Source organism: Gobius niger (assembly GCF_951799975.1).
Source record: "Gobius niger genome assembly, chromosome: 12".
In the NCBI taxonomy this organism is placed as follows: Eukaryota; Metazoa; Chordata; class Actinopteri; order Gobiiformes; family Gobiidae; genus Gobius; species Gobius niger.
The window spans coordinates 2,887,247-2,913,769 of record NC_136863.1 but is presented as its reverse complement, the minus strand read 5'-3'; the positions used below and the strand labels follow the sequence as shown (position 1 = coordinate 2,913,769).

Here is a 26,523-nt window from a genome sequence, read left to right as displayed (position 1 = left end):
CCTCATTATATCCCTCATTATCCCCATTATAACCCTCATTACCCCATTATAACCCTCATTATCCTCATTATATCCCTCATTATCCCCATTATAACCCTCATTACCCCATTATAACCCTCATTACCCCATTATAACCCTCACTATCCCCATTATAACCCTCATTATCGATGTGTCTCATTATCCACGTGTCTCATTATCGATGTTCCTCATGATGTTCCTCCTCATGTTCCTCATGATGATGTTCCTCATGATGATGTTCCTCATTATCGATGTTCCTCATGATGTTCCTCATTATCGATGTTCCTCATGATGTTCCTCATTATGATGTTCCTCATGATGTTCCTCTCGGTGTTGCAGGTGGCCGGACCCACGGACCACAGTCACTTCGATTCGTTTCCTCCAGAGACGGAGGAGCCGCCGGACGAGCTGTCGGGATGGGACCACGACTTTTAGTGACTCCATTTTTACAAACTTTTTCAGCTAGTTTCCTCCTTATCATCTCAGTTTTAATGTCAGGCAGAACTCTCTCTTTTTCATGCTTCTTTTTTGACCTTTTGTCGCTTTGAGCCGCAGAACAGTGATGAAAAGCTTTTTTGTCTTTTAGCTGATTGTTGTGAATGTATTTACCGATTTAGCTGCTCAGTTTTAACATCGTCTCTTATTGTCAGTATTTCAGCGGTTCGAAGATGACTTTTTGTTTGTTTATAGTGTATTGGTATGTTTCTTTTTTATGTTTCACTTTACTCACTTGAACACAACGCAGTAATTTCCACTTCACAACTGGAAAGGATCGTCTTTACCAGAGCACACGGAGGCTCCGGCTTCCGAGATCTGCCGGGATCAGGCCGAGCAAAGGCGGGACTGTCCCCCCAAAATGTATTTCATAACACTTTGAGTTCAATTTAATGCTTTTAAACCCCTTAATTCCCACCTGAACCGAGCACATTTTCTCCAGCTTTACCCCAATCCAAAAGATTCGGGAAAAAAGGTGTGAAAATGGCGACAAAACTGAGACGAAAACAAGGATGAAAGTGAGAAAAAATGGACGAAAAAGTGACAAAAAATATACAAAAAATGGACAAAAATTACGAAAAAATTACAAAAAAGCGAGAAAATTTTGACAAAAAAATGAGGAAAAAATGGACGAAAAAGTGACAAAAAAGTGACAAAAATGTTATAAGAATTTGACAAAAAAATGCAAATAATTTGACGAAAAAGTGACAAAAAAGTCACGAAAATAGCGACAAAACAGACGAAAACAAGGATGGAAATGTGAAAAAATGGAGAAAAAATGGACGAAAAAGTGACGAAAAGTGACAAAAAAATCGACAAAAAAAAAATCGAAAAAGTCACAAAAAAGTCACGAAAATTTGACAAAAATGAGACGACTGCCCAACAAAAAAAGTGATGAAAAAAAGTCTGATGATGTGAGGAAAAAGATCAATTTAGTTTTGCAGGTCTTAGCTTTCAAATGAGGCGTTACACTGGCCTACAGGATTTGGGTAAAGCTGAACTGGAGAAAATGCTCTCGGTTCAGGCGGGAGTTAAGAGGTTAAGACTTAAAGGAACAGGCCACAGTGTTTCCACACTGAGATATGTTCTTACCTGAGCTTAGACGAGTTCATCCTCACCCGTCTGGTCTTTGAGCCTCTGGAAGAGCTTGTTCTCTTCTGACATTACCCCGTTTGGAGCCATAGGAATACACTGGGAGAGGCCAAATGCTAACAACATCTTTGGTCGTTTTGCGTGACTGAGGGCACATGCAAAGGCCAGACAGGTGCACATCCACTCGTCTAAGCTCAGGTAAGAACAGATCTCAGTCTGGAAGAACAATGGCCTGTTCCTTTTAAAGGCCTTGATTCTGGAACTGGAAGCTTTTAACCTCTTACCACCCGCCAAAACCAAATGCATTCTGTCCTCTTTGCCATTGTCGTCACTTTTTGTTTCCCTTATGTGTTTTTGTCACTTTTTTATTACTTTTTTGCTGTTCTTTTGTCACTTTTTTGCTGGATTTTTGTCTTTTTTTTGCTGGATTTTTGTCACTTTTTTGCTGGATTTGTGTTATTTTTCGCTGGATTTTTATCACTTTTTCGCTGGATATTTGTCTTTTTTCTATGGATTTTTGTGATTTGTTTTGCTGGATTTTTGTCTTTTTTACGGGATTTTTGTCACTTTTTTGCTGGATTTTTGTCACTTTTTCTCTGGATTTTTGTCACTTTTTTGCTGGATTTTTGTCACTTTTTCTCTGGATTTTTGTCACTTTTTCTCTGGATTTTTGTCACTTTTTTGCTGGATTTTAGTCACTTTTTTGCTGGATTTTAGTCACTTTTTTGCTGGATTTTTGTCACTTTTTCTCTGGATTTTTGTCTTTTTTTTGCTGGATTTTTGTCACTTTTTGCTGGATTTGTGTTATTTTTTGCTGGATTTTTGTATCACTTTTTCGCTGGATATTTGTATTTTTTCGATGGATTTTTGTGATTTTTTCGCTGGATTTTTGTCTCTTTTCTGCAGGATTTTTGTCACTTTTTCGCTGGATTTTTGTCTCTTTTCTGCTGGATTTTTGTCATTTTTTTGCTGCTCTTTTGTCACTTTTTTGTTGAGTTTTGGTCATTTTTCTTCTAGTTTTTTGTTGCTGTTTTGAAGAAGCTTTTAGATTTGGAGAATTTGAAGAACAGGAGAAAACATGTTCAGGTGGGAGTTAAGAGGTTAATAATGCCTTTTAATGCCTCGTGGAAACACATTTCTCATGTTTATATCACTAATCTACAGCAACAGCTTCCATCCAAAAACAATGAGAAAGGGTTTGTAAAAACAGAGCAGATTATTGCATTAGTGCCTGTGCTGTCACCGAGTCTCCACCAGAGGGCGCCCTGCACACATGAGACTACAAAACACAAGAATGAAAACGCCTTTTATCATAAATCTTGCAACATTTACATAACTTTAATATGAAATACACAAATAAACTTGGAAATACAAAACACGCACACAATAAATTAATACGAACCAAAGAGAAAACTGAAAACATAATATGATCTCGATATAAGTCCTGTATTCATTCTTTCATTAACCCCTTAACTCCCACCTGAACCGAGCACATTTTCTCCAGTTTGGCTTTACCCCAATCCAAAAGCTTCTGGAAAAAAGCTGTGAAAATAGCAACAAAACTGAGACGAAAACAATGATGGAAATGTGACAAAAAAGTGACGAAAAATTGATGAAAAAGTGGCAAAAATGTCACAAGAAATTGACAAAAAATGGACGAAAAAATACTAAAATGTGACATAAATGTGATAAAAAATTTACCAAAAAATGACAAAAATATGACAAAAAAAATTACCAAAATTTGATAAAAATTGACGAAAAAGTGACAAAATGTGACAAAAAAATTACAAAAATGTGATTAAAATTTGACCAAAAAAATTACAAAAAATTGACAAAAAATAAAAAAAAGCGCCAAAAAAGTTTGAAAACATTGGCAAAAAAGTGACAAAAAATAGATGAATAAGTGGCAAAAATGTCACAAGAAATTGACAAAAAATTTACAAACATGTGACAAAAAATGACCCAAAAAAAAAATACAAAAAGACAAAAATGTGAGTAAAAAAATGACAAAAAAATGACAAAAAAAGTTACAAAAATGACTTTAATACCCAACAAAAAAATGATTAAAAAAATCTGATAACGTGAGAAAAAAGATCCTCTCGGTTCAGGCGGGAGTTAAGAGGTCAATGTGTCCAGTTTTAGTGGAGATTAAAAAAAAAGTAAAGCTTCAAAATAATGTAGAAGTTTCCTGTTAAAAGTGCGTTTGTTTCCTGCAGGAAGTGGAGCTCGTCTGATTTCACTGGAGCCACGGCCAGTCCAGACTCGGGTCCAGACTCGGGTCCAAACTCTGGTCCAGGCTCGGGTCCAGGCTCTGGTCCAGACTCGGGTCCAGACTCGGGTCCAGACTCGGGTCCAGACTCGGGTCCTGGAGGATCACCGAGCCGCGGGTCTGGACTCGGTCCGGTCTGAAAACAAACACATCGTTACCCCAGAGGTTCCCGAGCTGTGGTGCAAAGACACAAACTTTACAATGAAAATACGAGGAAAGACGTTCAAGCAAATGAAGACGACTCACTCCCAAAAAATGGGGTCAAATCCAGCCAAAACTGAAACAATCTGTGAACTTATACAGTAAAGATGATTGAGCAAAGTCATATTTTCCAAAAACTTGAGATTTATCGCTCGTTATAATTCAATTTAATGCTTTTTTAACGCCTAATATTTGATTTTTACATATCTAATTCTGGCCTGATTTATTTCAGTTTTGGAAATATTGGGCATAAAATAACAGAAAACTTATTCCATACTGTGTAGTTTTCATGTAAACCTAGTTAAGGGAAAAACTACTGTAAAAAGACGTTCCACATTATTAAGCAGATCATCATTTTCAAGCAATAAGGGAAAGAAAAAGGATCTCTCTGCTGATGAAAAGCGTGAAATAGTTGAATGCCTTGGTATGAAAACCTCGTCGAAACCTGCAGCCGTTTCTGCTTCAGCTTCAATGAACAGTTTAGGGGAGGCCGGATAGAAGGTTTATGCACAACTGCAGCGTCTGGAGGGTCCTACACCTCAATGTTCGGGAGACTCAAGCTTTGTAGCAGCTGTTCTCTTAACCTCTGAACTCCCGCTTGAACCGAGAGGATGTTTTTCTTCACGTCATCAGATTTTTTTTCCATCATTTTTTTGTTGGGTATTCAACTCATTTTAGGAGCTTTTTTGTCATTTTTTTGTCATTTTTTCTCACATTTGTGTCATTTTTTCGTTAATTTTTGTATTTTTTTTGGTCAAATTTTTAGCACATTTTTGTAAATTTTTTGTCACATTTCTGTCATTTTTTCGTCCATTTTTTATCAAATTTTTGTCATTTTTTATCACATTTTTTAAATAAAATTTTTGTCATTTTTTTGTTAAATGTTGGTCATTTTTTAGTCAATTTTTAGTCATTTTTTGGTCATGTTTTTGGTCAATTTCTTGTGACATTTTTGTGACATTTTTGCCACTTTTTCATAATTTTTTTGTCACATTTTTGTAATTTTTTTGTCACATTTTTGTCATTTTTGTCTCACTTTTTTGTCATTTTTTCGTCAATTTTTTATCAGATTTTTGTCATTTTTTCTTCCATTTTTCATCAATTTCTTGTGACATTTTTGCCACTTTTTCATAAATTTTTCGTCACTTTTTTGTCAAAGTTTTCTCACTTTTTTGTCACATTTCCATCATTGTTTTTGTCTCAGTTTTGTTGCTATTTTCACAGCTTTTTTCCAGAAGCTTTTGGATTGAGGTAAAGCCAAACTGGAGAAAATGTGCTCGGTTCAGGTGGGAGTTAAGGGGTTAATCTGATGTACTTGTCTGGCAGAAACCGTCCTCATTGTGCCTTTATCTGCACAAACCCGAGTGTGTCTGAATCATCCACAAATCTCTTATCAGTTCGATGATTACACTTAATCTTTCATGAAATATCGAAGGTTTTCATACCGAGACCAAGGCATTCAACTATTTCACACTTTTCATCAGCAGATCCTTTTTCTTTCCCTTATTGCTTGAAAATGATGATCTGCTTAATAAAGTGGAACACCCTTTTCAGTAGTTTATTCCTTAACTGGGTTTAACCTGAAAACTGATCATCCCAGGTCTCTGAGATTAATGTCAGTGATTCAAAGAGCCCCGAGAAACAAAACCATCCATGAGTTTATTTTTTTGTACCTTTATGGCACTGAAATACAACTTGGATAATAAGTCTTAACATAGTGTAGTAGTTATTTGCACCTGTGGAGGTGTGGGAGGAGGTCTCACCTGTGGAGCTGGGGGCAGGAGCTCTTCGTGGACTTGGCTCTGGTCCTGGTCTTCAGCAGGTCCTGGACTCGGCCCCAGGATGAGCTGCTCCTGCTCCTCCTCGGCTGAAACACAGAGGTTTTTACGACACTGGGACATGACCTTGTGAAGAGAATCTGGGAAATCCGAATGGCTCCTGTGAACAGCTGCAGGGTCTCACCTCTCGGCTCAGACGTCCGTCGTTGCTCCAGGTGTGACTGTCCTCCGTGAGGCTGCGTCTGCTCCTCCTCCTCCTGCAGGGGGCGCTCTCTGAAACACAAACACGGCAGTTTGTCCTGACTCTGCTCAGCTCTGACTCTGTCCCTGGTGTTTCATCCGGAAGCCGCTCTCACAGCTGCGTCCCTCATTTGTCTGTTTTTCCGACGCGCGTCCAGGAAGTGCCTCTGCAAAAACACGGCCTGGACCCGGCCTGGACCCGGCCCGGACCTGGACCCGGCCCGGACCCGTCCTGGACCCTGCCTTCCCAAACAGTTACTCTGTCTTTGTTTCTGCTCGTGCACTTAACATTTAGTGAACACCCCGTTCTTTATTGCGCTGGCTTTGGGAAAAGATTAACCTCTTAACTCCCACCTGAACGGATCCCATTTTCTCCAGTTTGGCTTCACCCTAATCAAAAAGCTTCTTGGGAAAAAAAGCACCAAAACAGCCACAAAAAATCTGAAGAAAACAAGGATGTAAACACAACAAAAAAGGACAAAAATTCACCAAAAATGTGACAAAAATTCTACAAAAAAATGACAAAAATTCAACAAAAATGTGACAAAAATTCAACAAAAAGGGACAAAAAAGTGACAAAAAAGTGACAAAAATGTGACAAAAATTCAACCAAAAAGTGACAAAAATTCAACAAAAATGTGAAAAAAATTCAACAAAAATGTGACAAAAATTCAACAAAAATGTGACAAAAATTCAACAAAAATGTGACAAAAATTCAACAAAAAGTGACAAAAATGTGACAAAAATGTGACAAAAATGTGACAAAAATTCAACCAAAAAGTGACAAAAATTCAACCAAAAAGTGACAAAAATTCAACAATAATGGGACAAAAATTCGACTTTTTTTTTTTTACAAAAACTCAACAAAAATGTGACCAAAAAAAACAACCAACAACATAAAAAAGGTGACACAACACAGCAACAACGTGAGGAAAAAGATCAGTTTTGTGGGTCTTAGCTTTCAAATGAGGTGTTACACAGGCCTATATAACAGCCAAAGAGGACAGAAGGCATTTGGTTCAGGCGGGTGGTAAGAGGTTAAAAAACCTCTTAAAGCTCATGTTTCTTTTTCGTTCCACTATAATTCGATCCTTTTCCTGACACTGCTGCATGTAATGAACTGATGTTTCCTCTCGTATCGGATCATTTCTCACCCCTCCAGCTGTGGACCCGGGGGCCGACCTCCGGGACAGTCCACACGTCAGGGCTCAGGTCCTGGTCCGTCTGGCTCAGAGACTTGGCTCGGTTCAGGGTCTGGACTTCAGAGAGGAGCAGGTCTGCGGCTCCACAGGTGCAGCGCTGCATCAGGAAGGCCTTCAGCAGGAAGAGAGAGGAGAGCGTCACAACCAGAGGAGATTTGGTACGAAACCAGAGACTCACCAGTTTGTGCCGGTCCAGACTCTGGGTCCTCAGCTCTAGCTCTTTCCTCTGGATCCTCAGCTCCGGGTCCAGACTCTGGGTCCTCAGCTCTGGCTCTTTCCTCTGGATCCTCCGCTCTGGCTCTTTCCTCTGGGTCCTCAGCTCTGGCTCTTTCCTCTGGGTCCTCAGCTCTGGCTCTTTCCTCTGGATCCTCAGCTCTGGCTCTTTCCTCTGGGTCCTCAGCTCTGGCTCTTTCCTCTGGGTCCTCAGCTCCGGGTCCAGACTCTGGGTCCTCAGCTCTGGCTCTTTCCTCTGGGTCCTCAGCTCTGGCTCTTTCCTCTGGGTCCTCAGCTCTGGCTCTTTCCTCTGGGTCCTCAGCTCTGGCTCTTTCCTCTGGGTCCTCAGCTCCGGGTCCAGACTCTGGGTCCTCAGCTCTGGCTCTTTCCTCTGGGTCCTCAGCTCTGGCTCTTTCCTCTGGATCCTCAGCTCTGGCTCTTTCCTCTGGATCCTCAGCTCTGGCTCTTTCCTCTGGATCCTCAGCTGTGGGTCTTTCCTCTGGGTCCTCAGCTCCGGGTCCAGACTCTGGATCCTCAGCTCTGGCTCTTTCCTCTGGATCCTCAGCTCTGGCTCTTTCCTCTGGGTCCTCAGCTCTGGCTCTTTCCTCTGGATCCTCAGCTCCGGGTCCAGACTCTGGGTCCTCAGCTCTGGCTCTTTCCTCTGGGTCCTCAGCTCCGGGTCCAGACTCTGGGTCCTCAGCTCCGGGTCCAGACTCTGGATCCTCAGCTTCGGGTCCAGACTCTGGGTCCTCAGCTCTCTCTGCAGATGCAGCACTAGGTCCTGAAGTCTGCTGATCCGCTCCACGAGTCTGCAGACCTGCTCCAGGTACCCCAGACCTGAGAGAGACCGGGTCTAAACCAGGACCCACACACAGATCAGTTACAGTTATACTGATAAGTTCACACACTCTGGTGGATCGTTTCATTATTTTGGCCATTTCTTAAAGGAACAGGCCGCCGTTCTTCCACACTGAGATCTGTTCTTACCTGAGCTTAGACGAGACCAGACAGGTTCACATCAACTCGTCTAAGCTCAGGTAAGAGAAGAAGAACAGATCTCAGAGTGGAAGAACTGTGGCCTGTTCCTATAAACCAGGGGTGCCCAAACTTTCTGTCTCCGAGGCCAAAATGACGAAGTGCCTCTGAGTCGCGGGTCAAACACAGCGATGTCAAGCACGAAAAACACATATAACTGCAAATTATAAAGTTACTTTGTTTTCTTTACTTTTTATTTTTTCGATAGTCTACATTTGCATTTGATTCTATGTATGCAAATAACATGCTGTATTAAAGAGGGGGTATTCTGCTTTTTTCAGTCCCATAGCACCAGTCTATATCACACTACAATGATGACAAACCTTCTGTTGGTCTGTAAATGCAGTAAATTAGAATAACTGCCTTGTATAAAATGTCTCTCTCAAAATGGCCGTAGTGAATGTCTTGAAATAGGCCTCTGTCTCTTTAAGAACCTCTTAACTCCCGCCTGAGGATCTTTTTCCTCACGTCATCAGATTTTTTTGCCATAATTTTTTTGTTGGTGTTCAACTCATTTTTGCAACTTTTTTGTCATTTTTCTGGTCATTTTTTTGTCAATTTTTTATCAAATTTTTGTCACATTTTTTTAATTTTTTTTGTCATTTTTTGTCAAATTTTTGTCATTTTTTTATATTTTTTGTCACATTTGTGTCTTTTTTTTGTCACATTTTTTTTGTGCCAATTTTTTATCAAATTTTTGTCATTTTTTTGTCGAATTTTTATCATATTTTTGTAATTTTTTTGTCACATTTTTGTCATTTTTTCATAAATTTTTCGTCACTTTTTTGTCCCATTTCCATCATTGTTTTCGTCTCAGTTTTGTTGCTATTTTTTTCCAGAAGCTTTTGGATTGGGGTAAAGCCAAACTGGAGAAAATGTGCTCGGTTCAGGCGGGAGTTAAGGGGTTAAGAGCCTCTGAGCCTTTAGACACGCCCCCTCCACACGCTGTCTGTGGCATCAGTGGGGAGGGGGTTCTGCTGAGGAGCAGTGGTTGGTTACTCGGCTGGTGACGAAAGCTCGGAGGCGTCTCCAGGAGGTGGGGGCGTTCCTAGGAGGACTCAGGCAAACCTATCCCTAAAATGGCCGCCATCAGTTTTTACAGATTACTCAGAAATACGTGAATGTGCCAAGGCAACACTTCAGGCATGTTTTTAATGAGGGAGTGACATAATAACATGATGGAAAGCTTGAAAAAGTCAATTTTGCATAATACCCCCCCTTTAACATCTGCATCTTTATCCTTGTAACAAACTGTGACTGTAACTCTCGGAGAACTTTACATTAAATGAAACTGAACTCATCATTTTGACCTAATTCTGTTGATTAATCGTTTCATAAATCTCCGACTGTGTCTGAAAAGGAGGTGAAAGTTGACCTGGACGCGGCAGCACTCGTCCGCAAACTCCTCATCACAGTGATCCGTCAACCCCGCCCCCTCCCTGGGTGACCCCGCCTCCTCAGCCTCGCTCAGACCGGCGCACTGCAAAAGGAGAGAGGTTTTAGTGCTTTAATAAGGAAATGTTGGGCAGAAAAGTTCTTCTGATTTGAGTTTCTAAGCTGCTGACAGGAAGTGACATAGACAGAGGTAACGTTCAGTTTGGCGGCGTCTGAAACAGAATCGCCTCCATGTCCTAACCTGAGCTCCTGACCTTTAACCTTTCATGGGGTCGACTGTTAGATCTATGCAGTTAGTGAACTAGAGCTTCAGAGCTATTTGTCCAATTCAACCGTCCTTACCCAGGGGAAGTGACATCACCAACAGCTGTTCTTCTTCTTCTTTAAGGTTGTTGGTAGACAGAAGCGCATGTCGCCCCCTAGTGTACAGTGTCCAACAACAACATAGTGTCCAAACAAAGACATTTAACCCCTTAACTCCCACCTGAACCGAGCACATTTTCTCCAGTTTGGCTTTACCCCAGTCCAAAAGCTTCTGGAAAAAAGCTGTGAAAATAGCAACAAAACTGAGACGAAAACAATGATGGAAATGTGACAAAAAAGTGAGAAAACATTGATGAAAAAGTGGCAAAAATGTGACAAAAATTGACCAAAAAAATGACAAAAATGTGACAAAATGTTACAAAAAAGTGAGGAAAAATTGATAAAAAAGTGGCAAAAATGCAACAAAAATTACCAAAAAATGACAAAAATGTGATAAAAAAAAGACAAAAATGTGATAAAAAATGGATGAAAAAATGACCAAAAAAATGACAAAAAATTGATATAAAATTGACAAAAAAATGACAAAAATGTGACAAAAAATGACAAAAAAGTTACAAAAATTAGTTGAATACCCAACAAAAAAGTGAGAAAACATTGATGAAAAAGTGACAAAAATGTGACAAAAAATGACAAAAATTTGACAAAAAATGACAAAAAAGATAAAAAAAAATGAGTTGAATACCCAACAAAAAAAATGATGGAAAAAAAATCTGATGACGTGAGGAAAAAGATCCTCTCGGTTCAGGCGGGAGTTAAGAGGTTAAGGCAAAAAAACCACACAAAAAATTCCAAATGATTCTCCACATTTCCTTTTAGCCTCATTTTATCCCAACAGCTGTTTCAGGAAGCTACAGTTATTGTTTTATTATTAAATGTGCTCCTGTCAATCAACAGTGGGGGGCATTGGTGCAGTGGCTTATGGGACGGCACATAGCCATCAGTTAGTTAGCCCCAGAGGTCCCTATGCTAAAGTGCCTATGATATTTAGCATTGAGGCTCCTTTTCCTAACTCCTTCCTAGCTGACAGACCAATTCGGACACTTCTTATCGTGGCGGACGCTGACGCACATCCGGTTTTTGCTTCTCAAATGTCAATGTCACTTCCTGTCGCTTTCCAATAAGGAAGTGAAACTATAAACATCACAATAATGGTCAAACTAAAGGAAACTGGGCAAAACCTTTAGAACAATGTTAAATATAGTTGTGTCTAGTGTGTTATGTGTACTTTTAGGGTCAGTTTTTGAGTAGGAAATTAACGATAATGCAAATAAATGAGAGGTTAAATACACTATAAAGACAATTCACCATCAGCAACAGGACATGGACCGTCTCACCGTGTTCAGGCGTTTCTCCTGGGCGTCGGCTTCTGTTTGGTCCGGGTTCCCAGAGTCACACGAGGATCCGCGGCTGTGCACGGGGCCGGCGTGCACGGGGCCGGCGTGCACGGGGCCGGAGTGCACGGGGCCGGCGTGCGATCGCGGCGGAGACGAGGGAGAGTCCAGTCCTGAATCCTCGGAGTCCAGATGGTCCACGGTCCGTCCCCAGAGCTCGGAGTCCAGGCGAGGGCTTTGAGCCTCAGAGAGCGGGGCGGTGGGCGGGGCAGAGGGCGGGGCAGAGGGAGAGAGCAGGTTCCTCTGAGAACGACTGAGGGCTTTGACTTTGGTCAGCACCACCTCACTGTCCAGCACCGCGTCGCCTTTACCTGAGGACACGAAGAACCAGGTCAGACTCGGGGTTTCCAGGATCAGCTTTAACCGACCCAGAGGCGTCAGTCATGACAGTTTTATGTTTTTCTACCACTTTTGCTTCACAGTTTTCTTTCAGAGGCCGAGCTCATGTCAAAGGGCCTTAACCTCTTAACTCCCGCCTGAACCGAGACGATCTTTTTCCTCACGTCATCAGATTCTTTTTCCATAATTTTTTTTGTTGGGTATTCAACTCATTTTTTGTCATTTTTTGTGACATTTTTTGTGACATTTTTTGTGACATTTTTTGTGACATTTTTTGTGACATTTTTTGTGACATTTTTTGTGAAATTTTTTGTGAAATTTTTTGTGACATTTTTGCCACTTTTTCATCAATTTGTCGTCACTTTTTCGTCCATTTTTTCTCACTTTTGAGTCACATTTCCATTTTTTGTCATTTTTTCTTAAATTTTCTTACATTTTTTTGTCATTTTTTTGTTGGGTCTTCAACTCATTTTTGTAACTTTTTTGTCATTTTTTTTGTCATTTTTTGTCACATTTTGTCGTCAATTTTTTGTCACATTTTCATCAAGTTTTTGTCACATTTTTATTATTTTTTGTCACATTTTTGTCATTTTTTGTCAAATTTTTTGTCAATTTCTTGTGACATTTTTCATCAATTTTTCATCACTTTTTCCTTCATTTTTTTCTCACTTTTGAGTCACATTTCCATTTTTTTGGGTCATTTTTTGTCAATTTTTTTTCATTTTTTTGGTCATTTTTTTGTCACATTTTTTTCATTTTTTCCGTCATTTTTTAAATCAAATTTTGGTCAATTTTTTTGTCACAATTTGTCACATTTTTGTCATTTTTTGGTCATTTTTGCCACTTTTTCATCAGTTTTTCGTCACTTTTTTGTCACATTTCCATCATTGTTTTCGTCTCAGTTTTGTTGCAATTTTCACACCTTTTCTCCAGAAGCTTTTGGATTGGAGTAAAGCCAAATTGGAGAAAATGTGCTCGGTTCAGGCGGGAGTTAAGGGGTTAAAGGAACAGGCCACCCTTCGTACACACTGAGACATGTTCTTGCCTGAGCTTAGACGAGTTGATGTGTACCTGTCAGGTCTCTATGTGCGCCCTCAGTCACGCAAAACGTTGTTGTTTAGCATTTAGCCTCTCCCAGTGTATTCCTATGGCTCCAAACAGGGTGAGGTTTGAAGCGACAAAGACCAGACAGGTACGTATGAACTCGTCTAAGCTCAGGTAAGAACTGTTCCTTTAAAGAGCCTAATCAAATCGAATTTACAGCCAGTCCCGGAGCAGAGAAAGTTCACTTCATCAGGTGTTTTGTTTTCGTATTAGTTGTTGTAGTGCAGGTTAGGCAACATCCGGCCCTCCAGCACAGAGTCTCTGGCCCCCAATATGATTTTGAGAAATATAAGTGATCAAATACCTGTTGAAGTACACTAACAATGTGAGAAATATGGTGTATTTTTAAAATGTCTTTGGAGAATATCCCACTTGGTCATACATAATGTAAAACAGTGATTCTCAACTGGTGGGTCGGGACTCAAAAGTGGGTCGCAAGCCTGTAGGGAACTTTTTTTCAATATTTTCCATCTAAAACTACACGGAAACACACTGGAGTCTGTTGAAATTTGTAGTATTGGTGTGTTTTGAGTTTTGTGTGTTTTGTCCTTTTGGTGCTTGCGTAGTGCAGTAATGTTCCAAGCATTGAAAGCAGTCTCTAGAGGTGCACTCACACTTGACATCCGAACCGTGCCACACTCTAGCTCGTTTGAGAAAAGGCCTGGATGCCCCGAACGGCCCGTGCTCACACTTACACAAACGAACCGAGCCGTGGCGGAGCACGAGGAGTTGTTTACAAGTGTACGTGTGCAGCAGCAGCGCAACATAATGCGGAAGAAAACAAAACCCTAAACAGCTGCATGAAATAATGTCCACTATGAGCCCTGTCAAATCTCTTCACTCCACTTTTCTTTGCATTTTACTACAGTTTAACAAAAAGGGCTGTGGTGAATATAATAGTTGATTTTAATAAAGCAGAGAAATAGAGAAGTGTTCGTCCCTCTGTCCCGCTCAGCTGAGGCGGTGGGTGGAGCAGCACCTGCCCCTCTGAGCCTTTCTTTGGAGTCATATACAGCGAACAAAAAAAGGCTACGAGAACAGAAGATCTGATGCTCAGTTTATGTCATTCACTGCTGCTTCAGCCACTGGTTAAACAGCTTTATGTTGGCGAACTCCTGGAAGTATAGACTATACTTCGTATACGCTACGTTGCGACAAAGCACTTAACACGAACGCGCACCAAAATCACAAGCGATCTAAAAGCACCTGCAGGTTTTATCTGTCCCACTAAAGCCTGCGGCCAAACCAGGTACAGTAGCAGAGAAGCTCAGACACAGGGCGGGAGAAGCGCAGCCGCTCCCGTAAAGTCAGCCCAAGACGTGCGTGAAGCGGCCAGGGCGTCGGGAGTGAGCGGTCGGTATGTGGCCGGGGGGCCGGGGAGCCGCCCGGGAGCGAAGCGGTCGGGGGCCGGGGAGACGAGAGCGAGGCAACCGCTGTTCTGTTTGATAAATACAACCTTTTCTCACTGTTTAACGTGACAAATGCATCCGCCCATACAACAGCCGCTTGTATCCGTGCGTGTGCGCAAACACGAGCAGCCGAGCCGCGCTCTGGCCCACCTCCTCTAAGCGGGCCAAAGTCCGGAACCGAGTCCGACTCGGGCACGGATTGATTGCACTCACACTGCACAAACAAACCGCGCAGAAGGGGCTTCCAGCGCTTGGGCGCGGTTCGGATGGACAAGTGTGAGTGCGCCCTAAAACTCCACAGTGTTCCAGCCTGTATTTTTCAATTTGGCTCTACACAAATATCTGTCTGTAAGTATCGAGATTATATTGATGTTAGCTTCCATTAGACACCAAAGTTAGTAATTTTAGTAAGTTTCCAATTCGTTATTTCCAAGAATATATTAGGCGCTAATTCCGTTAGCATCCCTTTGGGTTTTCCCATGTATGTTAGCATCGTGCTAATCGCTCGCAAATGAGATCGTTTTTTTTGGTTTTAGTTATCTCTGAGCTACTTATTTTATATTTTCCACCAAATGAGATTGTAATATGGACCCTTTGTGTTTCTGTATGTTACAGTTTTACAGTCTTTCAGTAAATCTGCACCAAAACAGCGAGACGCTTCCTGGTATTTTATTGGAAACTGTTCGCTATCTGTGAAGCTAGTTGACACACTAGTAAAGGCAGAATAATCATAATTTCAGTCTTCAAAGCAAATCTACAGCTTGATCAATAAAAACGAGCGGTAAATGCAATACTTTATTCGATATATGACAAATTACAGTTTGATTTGGGTCACACTTTGTCATTAAGGTAATGGTGGGTCTCGGAGCCGGACCACTTTAGAACCACTGATGTAAAACATTGGCATTTGCAGAAAATGGTTCTTAACTTTTGGCTACAATAGTGAGGTTCGGCCCTCGGTGTTTTGGCGATGATGAAAATCGGCCTCAGTGACACGAACTTGCCGACCCCTGATGGGGATGAAGAGCAGGGTTAGGGGGGCTATATTTCATGGTTAGCCCAGGGGCCTATGGGCAGGTGAAGGCGGCCCTGGCTAACCTGACGTTGCCGACCCCTGGGAACCTGGGGGGTTCAGGTAAAGTGTGGATAAGAGCAGATAATAATCAGTGTCATCTTTTTTTCTAACTCTGACATTAAAGAGAAAACAATCTAAAAATCTCAACATTGACCAAAACAGCAGCAGAATGTGTTATTTTGTAGCATTAAAGTGAATCCCAGTTTGAATGAAGTGCCGCGTGACTTCCCATGTTTGTCACTGAACCTCATGACTCAGTCTTTTGTTCTGGCTCTGAGTGTGATCAGACTCCGCCTCAGCTGCGCCTCACACAGAACGCCATTGTTTCTCCTCAAACGCCACAGCCTTGACTCACGAACACCGACGTCGTCTCTGAATGAAGCTCAGATCAAGCAAAACAAAACATATCATTCATCTTTCACCTGGAAACAAACACATTCACTCGTCTTCAAAGTAAACTGATTAAAGATTTCTCTGAGCCAGATGTTTCAACACTATACGGTAGTGCAGTGGTTCGCCAGGGCCGCCTTAACCTCCCAGAGGCCCCTGGGCTCGTGAGGTTCATTTCTTCAACAGTTACTATAGTAACTATTTTCTCCAAAGTAAAAGTAGATCTACCACAGTCCTGTCCACATCTGTCATGGTCCACCAGGACCCACCACGACCCACCAGGACCCACCAGGACCCAGAGGAACCGGGACAAGCATGACTTTACAGCAGATACAAATGTTGTTGTTTTTTTCTTCTTCTTCTTTTTTAGAATGAGAGTAAATAAAGAAAATATATTGATACAGGATTTTCAAATATTTTTCTTTTTGTAATTGTAATGATAATTTTTCATATATTATGTTTTTACTACAGATTTGAGTTTGAGAATATGATCTGACTCTTACCTGCAGCAGAAGTCTGAAGTTCTGTCTAAAGCAGAAGCTCCATGACTTCCTTCTTCACTTCTCAGTCTGTGACTGAAGAGCAATGAGGCCTCAGCCTTTTTACTGCAAACAAAGAGCTCACTGTATTTAGCCTCATGTTACTGTCACTCATGTCTGACCTAAAGTCTCACTCTGAAGAAAGTCAACTCACATTTACACTGAGAAGGTTGGAAGGCGCCCCCTTGTGTCACCTGCATCCAAATGCCTGGAAGGCCACACAAGGGTTAGTGCATTTTCTCCACTTCAGCTTTACCCAAATCTAAAAGCTTCTTGACTAGGGATGCACCGATTCGATACTGGTATGGGATATCGGAGCCGAAACTGGAAAAAATACAACATCAGGCATCGGCTACAAACATCTGATATTGATTCTAGTTTTGTCTCTGAGCGCCTTAAAAACAGCACTTTTACCACCTTAGTGAATACGGACAATGGGCACGCTCGCTAATGTCTCTTTGATCGCTGCGCGGTTAGCAATAGCATGCTAAAGCCTGCAGGAGCGTGCTAATGCTAACGAACACTAATCAAGGCTGGGTCAGAAACGATGATAGAAATACCTAAAGTAATCGACCACTGCTGAAGCCAAGTGTTTGTGTTTTAGTTTATGAAAAAACTGATCAAGAATATCTGTAATGATCAGATCACTTCCTCTGAGGTGTATTTGTTTCTTTTTCGTCGCTTTTTGTCGTATTGTTGCTTTTTTGTTACGTTTTTCTCGCTCTATTGACGCTGTTTTTGTTGCGTTTTCATCCTTATTTTCATTGCCATATATTAAAGCCACACTGGGGGAAAAGTGCTGGGTTGAGGTGGGGGGTCAGAGGCTAAAACATGTACAATAGTAACCCCGGCCCACATGTTTCTCGCAGCAGAGGAAGAGGAGACGGCGGAGGGGCCGAGTGTCAGAGTCATGTCTGAGGAATGAGAGGAATGCAGCTCCGGCCCACGACTCCAGCTCCGATACGCTCTGTAAATACTGCTACTACTACAGCTACTACTGCTACTACTACAGCTACTACTGCAGCTACTACTACAGCTACTACTGCAGCTACTACTACAGCTACTACTGCAGCTACTACTGCTACTACTACAGCTACTACTACAGCTACTGCTACTACTACTGCTACTACTACTACTACTGCTACTACTACAGCTACTACTACTGCTACTACTGCTACTACTACTGCTACTACTGCTACTACTACAGCTACTACTACAGCTACTACTGCCACTGCTCAGTACTGCACTTCAGCATCTGTACTTTACTCGAGTAGTGTCTGTTACTTTTACTCCACTACATTTGAAAGATAAATAATCCACTCTGTTTCTAAAAAGGCTCCAAAAGTAAAAGTGCATTTGTCTGTGTGTTTGGTTCATGTTTAACCTCTTAACTCCCGCCTGAACCGAGAGCATTTTCTCCAGTTCAGCTTTACCCAAATCCTCTAGGCCAGTGTAACATCTCATTTGAAAGCTAAGATCTACAAAACTAAAGATTTTTTTTCATCACTTTTTTCGTTGGGCAAAAATCTCATTTTTGTCAAATTCTTATCACTTTTTTGTCAATTTTTTGTCACTTTTTCGTCCATTTTTTCTCAATTTTTCGTCAAATTTTTATCCATTTCTGTCATTTTTTTTGTAAATTTTCTGTAAATTTTTTGTCACTTTTTCATCAATTTTTTTTAATTTTTTTGGTCCATTTTTTGGTCACTTTTTCATCAAATTATTCGAATTTATCACTTTTTTGTCACCCGTTTGTCACTTTTTTGTCAAATTTTTTGCCATTTCTGTCATTTTTTTCGTACATTTTTTGTAAATTTTTTGTCACTTTTTCATCCATTTTTGGGATTTTTTTGGTCCATTTTTTGGTCACTTTTTCGTCAAATTATTCGCATTTTTTGTCAAATTCTTATCACTTTTTTGTCCATTTCTGTCATTTTTTTGTACATTTTTTGTACATTTTTTGTCACTTTTTCGTCAATTTTTTCTCCGTTTTTTCACATCTTCATCATTGTTTTCGTCTCAGTTTTGTTGCTATTTTCACAGCTTTTTTCCAGAAGCTTTTGGATTGGGGTAAAGCCAAACTGGAGAAAATGTGCTCGGTTCAGGCGGGAGTTAAGAGGTTAATGTTTCTCTAAATGGTATTGGAGATAAAACAATAATTATATCAAATTAAATAAACTGAAGAGAGACGTTCTGCACAGGAGAGGCTGTGACATACTGTGGGGAAAGTGTATGGTGAGTGTACAGCTCTATATTCTTCGTAGATGGTTGGCGTGGTGACTGTGGAGGGCGTGGCCTGCAGTTTGGGAACCCCTGTTGTAGGTGAGGTCATGCTGTTTCCCAAACACAGATGTTCCCTATCATTACAGTGAGTCAGGACTCCAGATGTTTTCACCGAGAACCGTGACTCACGCCGGCCCCAGATCCTGGGCCAGACCCGGTTTAGGGCCTCGGGTAGACCCGGTTTAGGCCCTCGTTTAGACCCGGTTTAGGGCCTCGTTTAGACCCGGTTTAGGGCCTCGTTTAGACCCGGTTTAGGGCCTCGTTTAGACCCGGTTTAGGCCCTCGTTTAGACCCGGTTTAGGGCCTCGTTTAGACCCGGTTCAAGTCTTTGTTTAGAACCAGTTTAGGGCCTCGTTCAGACCCGGTTTAGGGCCTCGTTTAGACCCGGTTTAGGGCCTCGTTTAGACCCGGTTTAGGCCCTCGTTTAGACCCGGTTTAGGGCCTCGTTTAGACCCGGTTTAGGGCCTCGTTTAGACCCGGTTTAGGGCCTCGTTTAGACCCGGTTTAGGGCCTCGTTTAGACCCGGTTCAAGTCTTTGTTTAGAACCAGTTTAGGGCCTCGTTCAGACCCGGTTTAGGGCCTCGTTCAGACCCGGTTTAAGGGCCTCGTTTAGACCCGGTTTAGGGCCTCGTTCAGACCCGGTTTAGGGCCTCGTTTAGACCCGGTTTAAGGCCTCGTTTAGACCCGGTTTAGGGCCTCGTTTAGACCCGGTTTAGGGCCTCGTTCAGACCCGGTTTAAGTCTTTGTTTAGAACCAGTTTAGGGCGTCGTTTAGACCCGGTTTAGGGCCTCGTTTAGACCCGGTTTAGGGCCTCGTTTAGACCCGGTTTAGGGCTTCGTTTAGACACGGTTTAGGGCCTCGTTCAGACCCGGTTTAGGCCCTCGTTTAGACCCGGTTTAGGGCCTCGTTTAGACCCGGTTTAGGGCCTCGTTTAGACCCGGTTTAGAACTTTGTTTAGACCCGGTTTAGGGCCTCGTTTAGACCCGGTTTAAGGGCCTCGTTTAGACCCAGCTTAAGTCCTCGTTTAGACCCAGTTTAAGTCCTCATTTAGACCCAGTTTCGGTCCTTGTTTAGACCCAGTTTAAGTCCTCGTTTAGGCCCAGTTTCAGTCCTTGTTTAGACCCGGTTTAGTGCCTCATTTAAACCCGGTTTAAGTCCTCGTTTAGACCTGGTTTAAGTCCTCGTTTAGACCCAGTTTAAGTCCTCATTTAGACCCAGTTTCGGTCCTTGTTTAGACCCAGTTTAAGTCCTCGTTTAGGCCCAGTTTCAGTCCTTGTTTAGACCCGGTTTAGTGCCTCATTTAAACTCGGTTTAAGTCCTCGTTTAGACCCGGTTTAGGGCCTCGTTTACACCGGCTTAAACTTCTTGTCGTGAGTCAGTGACATTGACAGTACATCTGCACAGCACCACCTACTGTTCAAGGAGTGCATTATGGGACTTATAGAATGAACAAAAGATCATGTTAAGACTGCCGTTTGGAGTCACCAAAGATGTTCTTATATAATGAAATAAATAACAATTGTTTTTAGTTGGCAAATTACCTTTCTCGCAGGAAACTATTTTTTTATGGAATATCCACACAGGTGACAGAGGCATCACTCCAGTGTCTGTTTTCAGTCATTTTATGTCGTCATATAAAAAATAAGGCGTTTTATTTCGACAAAATCTACATAATGGATGGACTCGGGTTTAAATTTATGATTTTATTTTCTTGACAGATTTGTTACAAAGACTCTTTAAGAGGGGATTTTGGATCTTTTTTAGCTTTAAAATAAGCTGTTAACCTCTTACCACCCGCCTAAACCGAATGCATGCTGTCCTCTTTCGCTATAGGCCTGTGTTACACCTCATTTGAAAGCTAAGACCCACAAAACTGATCTTTTTCCTCGCGTTGTTGCTGTGTTGTGTCACCTTTTTTTAAAATGTTTTTTCTTTGTTTTGTTTTTCTTTTTTTGTCACTTTTTGGTTGAATTTTTGTCACATTTTTGTTGAGTTTTTGTCACTTTTTTGTTGAGTTTTTGTCACTTTTTGGTTGAGTTTTTGTCACATTTTTGTCACATCTTTTTGTCACATTTTTGTTGTGTTTACATCCTTGTTTTCTTCTCATTTTTTGTGGCTGTTTCGGTGCTTTTTCCCCAAAAGCTTTTTGATTAGGGTAAAGCCAAACTGGAGAAAATGGGATCCGTTCAGGTGGGAGTTAAGAGGTTAATTGGTGGAAAAAAATCACCAAACTCAAAAGGAAACTCAATTAAGAATTCAACGTTAATGAGATAATGTTGTCGCCACAATGTGAGAAAATGGGCCTTGAATTCATAATTTCCCAAATAAATCTATGGAGATGCATTAAATCAGAGCTCTTTTTGTTTTAGTCTTTTCATTTTTATTAGTTTTAGTGAGACGCTGAAAATACCTGGAGTTTTTAGTCATAGTTCTCGTCTCACAAACCTCTTCCCCCGACTTAACTGAGCACAAGAGTCAAAATATCAGAAGAAAAAACAACAAAAGATGGACAAATCTTTCGTAGTTTTGTAGGTCTTAGCTTTCAAATGGGGCGTTGCCCTCAGCAAAGCAAATATTCTGAAACATTTTAGTTGCTCGAAATGAATACTATTTAAAGGTGACATGGCTCAGTCTGTAAATAATGGCACACCGGGAGGGCATCCGACACATGCTCTGCTGTAACTTACCTCGTCTCCATGGCGATAGGACGGTCAGAGTCCTGCTCCAAGCGACGCCCAGCCCGCTCCTCCTGCGCCTCACGCTCATGGTCCCGTGTCCGTCCTGGGCCGAGCGGCTGCAGATGTTTGTCCTGTGACTGAGAGAGGGGTGTTCGTTCCCCTGAAGAGGAGGAGGAGACAGGAGGGAGGAGGAGGCACAGCCCTGATGGCCACTCAGGCGGAGTCTGCCCCCTGCTGGAGACTGGAGTCACCAGTGTACCAGTCATGTTTTTAAAACTTTTTAAAAAACTTTTTTCTGTCACTTCTTGACATTTTTTTGACGCGTTTTTTGTCACTTATTTTAGTTGCTTCATGACACTTTTTAAAAATGTTTTTGTCACTCTTTTGTGTGTCTTATTTTTGTCGCTTTTTGAAACTTTTGTCATTTTCTTTACACTTTGTTGACTCTTTTTGAACATATTGAACATGCTGCTGCTAGCATTAGCATACTGTTGCAAACTGTGGTTTTTTTTTGCGGCGATTAACAATACATTTGCAGCGGTTAAAACTAACTAACTTAAATTCTCCCGGTTCAAAGCTTCAACATGATGTACACCATGCCCATATTCACTTACGTTTAGTCAGTGAAAGTTATCAAAGAGGGGTATCATGCTTTGTTCAGTCCTATAGCAGCAGTCTATATCACACTACAATGATGAGCAAACCTTCTGTTGGTCTGTAAATGCAGAAAATTAGAATAACTGCCTTGTATAAAATGTCTCTCTCAAAATGGCTGTAGTGAATGTCTTGAAATAGGCCTCTGTCTCTTTAAGAACCTCTGAGCCTTTAGACACGCCCCCTCCACACGCTGTCTGTGGCATCAGTGGGGAGGGGGTTCTGCTGAGGAGCAGTGGTCGGTTACTCGGCTGGTGACGAAAGCTCGGAGGCGTCTCCAGGAGGTGGGGGCGTTCCTAGGAGGACTCAGGCAAACCTATCCCTAAAATGGCCGCCATCAGAGTTTTTACAGATTACTCAGAAATACGTGAATGTGCCAAGGCAACACTTCAGCCATGTTTTTAATGAGGGAATGAAATAATAACATGATGGAAAGCTTGAAAAAGTCAGCTTTGGACCTTACCTGCCGTGGACATGCAGGCAGCAGGAGGTGGGGGATCAGAGAGGGGCGGGATTTGGATCAGTCTCGGCCCGGGCCAGAAAGACACGGCGGAACAACGAGCGACCCACCTCGAGCAGGACGCCCCGAACCCACAGCCCAAGCCGAAGCGGAGCACCCGGGCACACGAGCGAGCTCCACAAGGAAGGGCAGGTCACGAACGCTGCCCCCGCGGCAGGTCCACATCTGGACTGACGCGCGAGCTGGGGTCAGTCCTGGCGCAAATGCACAAACCCAAACGGGAGCAACAAGCACTTTACCCCAAGCCAGAAGTCTCCAACTCTCGCCGCGAGTAAAGCTGAAGTGCCCAGGAACAAACGCGTGCTCCAAACAATCAAAGTCCAGGCTCTGCTCGGTGCCCCCACTCGTCACCATCCGGTAAGGTGCGCACCGACATGCCACAGTGTCACACGTACATGTTTCTAAAATGTATTATCGTGTAATATGTGTGCATGAGGGTGAGACTGGGTTCTTCAATGACACATTCAACCCAAGGCCAGATGACCCAGATGGATCTGACCGTAGAAAGGCTCTGTGATGGAGTCGTTCTGCTTCTCGCATGAACTGAACATCTCTGCTTCATTTGGTGTTGAATAAAACAAAACTATTTCAATATTTAGTCCTAGGGCAAAATTAGTTACATTTTATTGAAACTTAATTTGATACACAGGTTTGAGAATCACTTCCAGCAGAGCAAATCCCGGACGGCCTGGCGGATCTTGGTCATTTTGAGTCCGTAGATCATGGGGCTGGCCAGCGGCTGCACGGTGAGCCAGTGCAGGGACAGAAACACCCGTAATGGGGTGGCCACGGCGCTCATGTCAAAGCGGCTCTGCATCCCCTCGAACAACGATCCGCAGGAAAAGTTCAGGATGGACAGAATGTGAGGCACACAGGTACCGAGCGCCGTCTGCCTCGCGCTCTTCGAGCTGCGCAGACACACGCGCAGGATCCGGCCGTACGAGTACAGGATGAGACCGACCAGACCCAGCACGAAGCAGACAATGTGAACATTACCAAACATTTTAGTGGCCGTCGCGTCGGAGCAGCTCAGCTTCACCATCAGGTAGTTATCGCAGTAAACTTTGTCGATGACGTTTCCACACGGTTCAAGCCGCCCTGTCAGGCCGTACGTGACAAACAAGTTCAGGAAGAGAGAGTAGGACCAGCCCAGAGTTATCACCGTCACCATCTTAGTGGGCGTCATGCTGGAGCTGTACTGCAGGGGGCGGCAGATGGCCAGGAAACGGTCGTACGACATGAGGGTGAGCAAGATGAACTCAGTTCCTCCGTAGGAATACACACAGAATATCTGCAGGAGGCAAGCGGCCCTCGTAATCACGTGCTCCTCACGAAGGATCTGCGACAGGAGCATCGGGAAGATGGCCGTGCTCCCGTACACTTCGTTAATGAACAGAGCGCACACGAACACGAACATGGGCTCGTGGAGAGAGCGGCTCCGGCAGATGACGGCGATCAGCAGCAGGTTGGACGCGAGGATGGCGGCGTACCAGAGCAGCAGTAACACAAACACAGGGTACTTTAACAAACCGATGTCCAGGTACGCCCCGAGAACAAAGTGTGTGACGGGGGTGGAGTTCAGCATGGTGACGTCACAGGCTGCACCGCACAATACAACGTCTGTGGAGAATATGATGTGAACAATATGTTTAAATTAAAGCGAAACGAGACCTCAAATACATGGACTAAAACTTAGAAATACTTCTCTTCAAAAATAACTCCCCGGTTGAATAAGACGTTGCTAATGTTGGATAACGGCCGAGGCGCTGACACAGTAGAAGAAGAAACAGCTACATTTAACTGCTTTGCCAGAGGATTATCTGAGAGAAAAACAACTCCAGGTCTGTCTTTGACTAAGGAACAGCAACAAAACATGGTTTAAACCTCAAGAAAGTCAATTTTGCAGGATTGGTCCACTGGTTCTGCCCTGACTGGGACTTAACAGGGACCAGACCTCTGAAAAGAATAAAAGAAACAAAACAAAAATCCTGCATATCCGTCCACTTGAAGAGAAATGCTAACACTCAAAAGCAACATGCGGCACAAAAACTGCACAAACCGGGATCAGCTCATGTGTGGTGGAGCAAGTACTCAAGTATCTGACTTCAGTGAAAGTACAGTTACTGCGATCACTGAGTAAAAAGGTAAAAGTCTGGGTTTGAGCTCCTGCTGCTGCTGCACGAGCACTATCGCTGCAGCTGTGATGATCACGGTTACAATAGTGTGTATGTAAATGTTATAGGATGCGTTGGGAGATGGATCCATGTGCCCCCCCCAGTTTATCCCCCCTCTTTATCCCCTCTCTCTTACCTTCTCTTTACCGGGAGCCGAGTCTTTGGGATCCGTTCATTTCAAAGAGCCGTTCAAAAGACTCAAGGCTGTTTTACATCGATTTTACAAATGGCACCAGCCAGAAAACTCATTGTTATGTAACCCGTGTAATATATGCATATATAGTAAAACGTATTAAAGATTAAAAATAGTTAGATAGTTTATGTATTTCATAGGTTAATTTAATTAAAAGCCAAGTTCAAGGTAATGTCATAAAAAGTCATTTACATTGTTAAAAACATGTTATTTCATTATGTATTTCATTGTTTATGTAAAAGTGTGTTTTCCCACCTAGTGATAGTCTGTGAATGTAACATGAGTTCTCGTGAAGCAAAGTGAGAGGATCTGAGACAGCTATCGTTTTTGAGAGAAGCTTGTTTTTTCGTAGTAAGTTGTGCCGTGGTTTTGCTAATAAACCACAGTTTCTTTTTTGGTTGAAGTAATTAAAAGTAGGACGCTGTGTAGCTTCAGCGCGAAGCTTCGTAGCAGAGCTTTTATCGCTTATTACTTGGTATTAGCGAGGCTAATCCAGCCCGTTCGCTACACGAGGACTACTGAAGCTGCCGTTTGGCTAACCTCGTGGGACAGAGAAGCTAACAGAGGATCGTTACCGGACTGGACAACGAAGTACGGACCTCAGATAGTCACTCTGAGGGCCCGCGTCGCTCAGAGTACCTGGGAAACGTGGGAAACGAAGACAAGTGGCCGCGGATCGGGGGTGGACCACGCGCCTTCATCGCCTTTGTACTGCTGTGTCTGGACCCCCGAGCTGCCCTCACGGAGCCGAGGACGACCCCTTACCTGGACCGATCACCAATCAATAACACGTTTACACAAGGTACTCTGTATTTGTTTTTTGCTCTCTGAGTGAAGTGACCATTTTTTGTTTTTGGTCTCAAAGCAACGATACAGGCCTGCAACGTAGGGTGTGTTGTGCCGGCTTAGGACCAGGTTATTAGCTATTGAATACCTGCTTCTTTTTATTATTATTTTTTGTAAATAAATTGTGGATATCGTTTTATACTTTACCTTGTGTTTGGTGTTAATTTACTTTTAGGTCCGTCATTTCAGCCCATTTAGATTTTAGTGCTAATTTAAAGTTTTCCAATTATCCCAATTATAAGATAAGATAAACCTTTATTGATCTCACAAAGGAGAAATTCACTTATTACAGTCGACGTTACTTCACAGTCTTATTGTACAGTCTGACAGCAGTGGGGATGAAGGCTTTGCGGTAGAAGAGTTAGTTTAAAGTAATATAGAGTACGTGAGTACACTGAAAAAAAGAACCCTGAGCCCACTCAGTTAATCGCGTTGAGCAAACGAGGGCTACAATTAAAGATGTGATCGCCAACAGGCACCGCTTTTGATTTAAATCATCCAAAATGATTTTTACGTTTATCAGAGACGATGCTGGAAAAGTTCTATATCGGGAACAAATATCCATTACTGAACTGACCCCTGGTTTGGCTCTCAGTGTTTTAAAAAAAACAACTTTCACAGACTAAATCTCAGTGAAAATGGTATAATATTTGCTGTGTGTCATTT

At 42.4% G+C, this 26,523-nt stretch overlaps 1 protein-coding gene and 1 long non-coding RNA gene across 2 annotated transcripts in view; one reads left to right on the top strand and one right to left on the bottom strand.

Moving 5' to 3' along the window:
* The window catches only part of LOC306971905 (cGMP-dependent protein kinase 2-like), a 44,720-nt gene extending 44,253 nt beyond the window's left edge, over window positions 1-467 (top strand). Inside the window, exon 22 of the mRNA XM_079568345.1 lies at window positions 358-467. Coding sequence (XP_079424471.1) covers window positions 358-453 — 96 coding nt within the window. The 3' untranslated portion in view covers window positions 454-467. The remainder of the gene's footprint in view (window positions 1-357) is intronic.
* A 5,600-nt stretch (window positions 468-6,067) lies between these two features.
* LOC306971735 lies at window positions 6,068-7,612 on the bottom strand. The gene is made up of 3 exons (XR_013793469.1): window positions 7,474-7,612; window positions 7,248-7,407; window positions 6,068-6,126 (listed from the first exon to the last, which is right to left on the bottom strand). It is a non-coding gene; the product is annotated as an uncharacterized lncRNA (long non-coding RNA).
* Between the last annotated feature and the right edge of the window lie 18,911 nt (window positions 7,613-26,523).